The 4,177-nt window shown below is 54.3% G+C and overlaps 1 protein-coding gene across 1 annotated transcript in view; it reads right to left on the minus strand.

Moving 5' to 3' along the window:
• The window catches only part of BPTF (bromodomain PHD finger transcription factor), a 115,614-nt gene extending 111,829 nt beyond the window's left edge, over positions 1-3,785 (minus strand). The window contains exon 1 of the mRNA XM_021708068.1: positions 3,031-3,785. Coding sequence (XP_021563743.1) covers positions 3,031-3,758 — 728 coding nt within the window. The 5' untranslated portion in view covers positions 3,759-3,785. The remainder of the gene's footprint in view (positions 1-3,030) is intronic.
• Positions 3,786-4,177: the final 392 nt, after the last annotated feature.

The raw sequence follows: 4,177 nt of genomic DNA on the forward strand, positions 1-4,177 counted from the left end.
CCCAGCAGGTCAAGGCGGCGGTGGCCGGGAGCGGCCACTGCACTCCAGTCTGGGCGACAGAGTGAGACTCCAACTCAAAAAAACAAAAATGCTTAGGATACTCAGGCACACATTAAGTGAGCAATAAATACTGCTGTTGGCTATGGCTACCACTAAACCATCACCAACTGGTTGTACTTCCATTCTCTAAAATCGAGACCTGGGCCACTGCTGACTGTGGAATGAGCTTTGCTAGATGTGGACAAAACACCTGTGGTCTCGGTCTGGCCAGAGAGGATAGCATGGAGAAGAAAGAGAAGTGAGAAGGAGCGTCAGAAGGGTGAGGACGGGCAGCAAGGCATGGCAGGACAGAGCTCTCAACCTCCTAGCCTGGCCTGGGCCCTGGTGTGCGCGAGCCCCGGCAGCAGAGCTGAGCTGCTGACGCCCACAGAGAGCACATGTGACACTCCATGCACTGGTTCTCTCAGCAGCTTCTGGATTAAGGTGACAGTTCTAATTCTGCTCCCTCCTGAAACCCTCTACAACTATGCCAAAGAAATACAGCTAAAAACATGAACTGACCTGGATATGAAAATCAGAAAACAATTTAAGGGCCTGAAAGCAGGAAAGGAGAGGAGTAAGTGGCCGCTGCCCAGGGAGTCAGGTGGCCCATCCCAAGCCCCGGGGTGACAAGGAGGGCGGCGTCTAAAGCTAAGTCTGGCGGGAAGCCACGTGGGGACAGACCTGGGCCATCTGCCCCTCCAGACACTCAGGGAGCCAACGTGGAAGCCCCTGGGCTGGGGGACACTGGGCACAGAGCACAGTGGCTTCACACGGCAACATGCGCCATGAGCGCGTGTGCCTGACAAGTGTAGCCACCAGACACCCCACAAGAGCCCAGGTACAAGACGGACCCTGGACAGCCTCTACAGCATCTAGCTAGTGTTGGAGAAGAGAGCTGAGATCCCAGCATCAGGGAGTCCCCAAGAAAGCAGACTATGAAAACTGCCCAATGGTCGGGGCAAAATGGCAGGGTCCACTTGCTGGCTAAGAGCTTCTAATCAGCTACACAGTTCCACAGTGTCACTCAGGAGCAGAAAAATAAGGAGTAACAGACATCTGTGGCTGGAAGAGAGAAGCCAAAAGTAAAGAAGAAGCAACTTAGGAGAAATAGACAACGCACAGAAGGGAAGAAGCCCTATAACAATACTCTCAGGAAGGCAAGAGAAAATGCTATATCCAAGAGACAACATTCTTGATTGATTGATTGATTTTTGAGTCGTAGTCCTACAGAGGCACGATCATCGCTATCACAGCCTCGACCTTCTGGGCTCAGGCGATCCTTCTGCCTCAGCCTTCCAAGTAGCTGGAACCATAGGCACGCACCACCATGTCTGCCTAATTTTTTGGTTATATTGTAGAGACTAGTTCTGACTATGTTGCCCAGGCTGGTCTGGAATTCGTAAGCCCAAGCAATTCTTTCACCTCGGTCTCCCAATGTGTGCTAATATTTTTGTAAAAAAAGGGAAGATTCTGGACAGGCATGGTACCTCACACCTGCAACTTCAGCACTTTGGGAGACCAAAGCGGGAAGACTGCTTGAGTCCAGGAATTCAAAACCAGCCTGAACTGGGCACGGTGGCTCAGCCTGTAAACCCCCACCTTTGGGAGGCTGAGGTGAGTGGACTGCCTGAGCCTGCCGGTTCGAGACCCACCTGGGCAACTTGGTGAGACCTCATCTCTACAATAAATGAAAAATGAGCCGGGCGTGGTAGCGCACGCCTGTAGTTTCGGCTCCTTGGAAGGCTGAGGCGGAAGGATGGCCGGAGCCCAGCAGGTTGAGGCTGCGGTGGCTGGGAGTGGCCACTGCACTCCAGTCTAGGCGACAGAGTGAAACTCCAACTCAAAAAAAAAAAAAAAAAGAAAGAAAAGAAAAATGTGGTAGTAGAAAAGAAAAACTAGATAGAAGGTTAGATGACCAAAATGAGGAATTCTAGAAAAAATAAGTAATGCACGCATGGGTGCATGTATGCGCACACAGCCTCCCCAAAGAGGAAAAAAGACAAAGCGGGAAACTGGAGAGCAAAGACCAGAAAATCAGGAACCCCAAATAGGAAGTCCAACATTAGTAAAATAACAGCTCAAGATAAATACAACAGAGAAGGTAGAGGAGGATGCTGTCCAGAAATGTTCTCAGGACCAGGGGACATGGCAGCCAAATCCAAACGCTCATCAAAAATATCCAATGAACGAAGAGAGAACCACACGAGGACATGTCACCGTAGGACTGAACGCTGTCACAGAGAAGATCCTAGAGGTGTCCCGCCAAGGCCCAGCTAGTCACACACAGACTCAAGAATCCGAGCGGGCTCTGACTTCGAGACAGCACGTGGACCAAGCGTCGGCCCGCCCCACCAGGCCCTGCTCCCCACTCACTTCATGCCCCCGGAATGCCCATCGGGCCCAACACTGAGAACTGGAAGGAGGCCCTGAAGATGCCAGAAGCTGAAAACAAAAGCAGCCCACTGCCCTGGCAGTATTTCCACAGGATGGCCGATACCCATTCTACAACACACCCCTGCCTGGGCCGGGACCAGGGTCAACCCAGTGTTTGTCCACACTGGCCCCGACCTTGCCCATGGGCTTGCCCAGAACTTGAAAATCCTCAAGAACACCAAGCAGGACTAGGAGCCCGGGCCTGCTGACTCTCTCCTCCGGGGACTGCAGCCAGCGGCAGCAGACTGCCCTCTCCTCGCACAACCAGCTGTGCTCTGGTCGCTGCATTTCACACACAGAGACAATAAAACGCCAAAGAGAAGCAGCCAGGAGCCCGGCCCAGGCCGGCCCGGCACCTCCTGGAACGTGTACCCGCTCCTCACCCACATGCCTTCCTTCACCCCTGTAAAGCCGCCCGAGTGCAGACTCCGTCAAGTCGGAAAGGAAGCCTTCGTCAGCGACGGCTCGCCCGCCAGCCGCAGCCCAACTGCCGCGCGGCCGCGAGGAGCACGGCTTGACCTCCGGGGCGCACAAAGCCCAGAACAGATTACTCACATGACGAGTCTTCGGTTCAGGAACCAGTACTTCCTCCGGCTTCTGTCATAACCGAGGGGCTCGTGTCGGATGTACGGCTTGTTTCTCTGGATTTCGGCCACGCAGTCTGTCACGCCGGGCACCTTGTGCGCAACGCAGACCTCGCACTGCCACTCGTCCTCCGGCACCTCCTCCAGCGGCGGCTTCACGCACTCCAGGTGGTACACCGCTGAGCACGTCTCACAGCACAGTAGGTCCCCGAGCTTGTGGCAGACGCGACAGTGGTCGTCATACTGGATCACGCCCTCTGACATCAGCTCCTCACGCGCGATGTTCGTGGTGAGGAACTGGTCGACCAGGAACTGCAGCACTTTGATCTTGCTCTCCACCGGCCCGTAGGGGTAGTCCTCTGCCTCCTGGTAGGGCAGCACGTGGTGGTACTCGCGGTCGCTCTCGCAGTACACACGCAGCACCTCTGGCCATGTCATCCCATCGATGAAGTACAGGGTGGAGTTCACGCTGTCCTTCAGGTCCGCAGGCCCGAAAGTGGTGTTGGAGGTGTCCTCCTCGCGCAGGACCGCCTTCAGGAGCACCACGTGCATCTCCGCCATGAGTGTGCACTGCTCCTGGCTCACCAGTGCGGCGCAGAAGTCCTCAAAGCGGAAGGGGGACAGTCTCAAGACAGTGCCAAAGTTCCGCAGCACCTCGTAGATGGCAATAACATTCATGATGTGCTCATTAGGCACCATGAGATCCTCGGAGGACTTGGGGAAGTCAAGGGGCGGGATATCTTTCTCCTCCAGGATGGGAGAACGAGGCCGATGGACTCTCGGTTTTCGCCTACCTGTAAATAAAGAGGTGATGCCATTACCAACCAGTATACTGCATCATTTCTACAAACGAAGGGGTCACCAGTATTTCCTATTTGAACACACACCTCAAAAAATAGATAAGCGCACCTGTTTTGTTTTGCTTAAGAGATGGGGTTTGACTCTGCTGCCCAGGCTGGAGTGCACAATCACAGCTCATTGCAGCCTCGACCTCCTAGGCTCAAGCAATCCTACCACCTAAGTAACTGAGACGACAGGGGTGCAACACCACACCAGCTCATTTTTTTTTTTTGAGTTGAAGTCTCACTCCGTCGCCCAGACTGGAGGGCAGTGGCCGC

Source organism: Carlito syrichta, unplaced genomic scaffold (assembly GCF_000164805.1).
Source record: "Carlito syrichta isolate Samal-C Ts95f unplaced genomic scaffold, Tarsius_syrichta-2.0.1 Scaffold130550, whole genome shotgun sequence".
Taxonomy (NCBI): domain Eukaryota; kingdom Metazoa; phylum Chordata; class Mammalia; order Primates; family Tarsiidae; genus Carlito; species Carlito syrichta.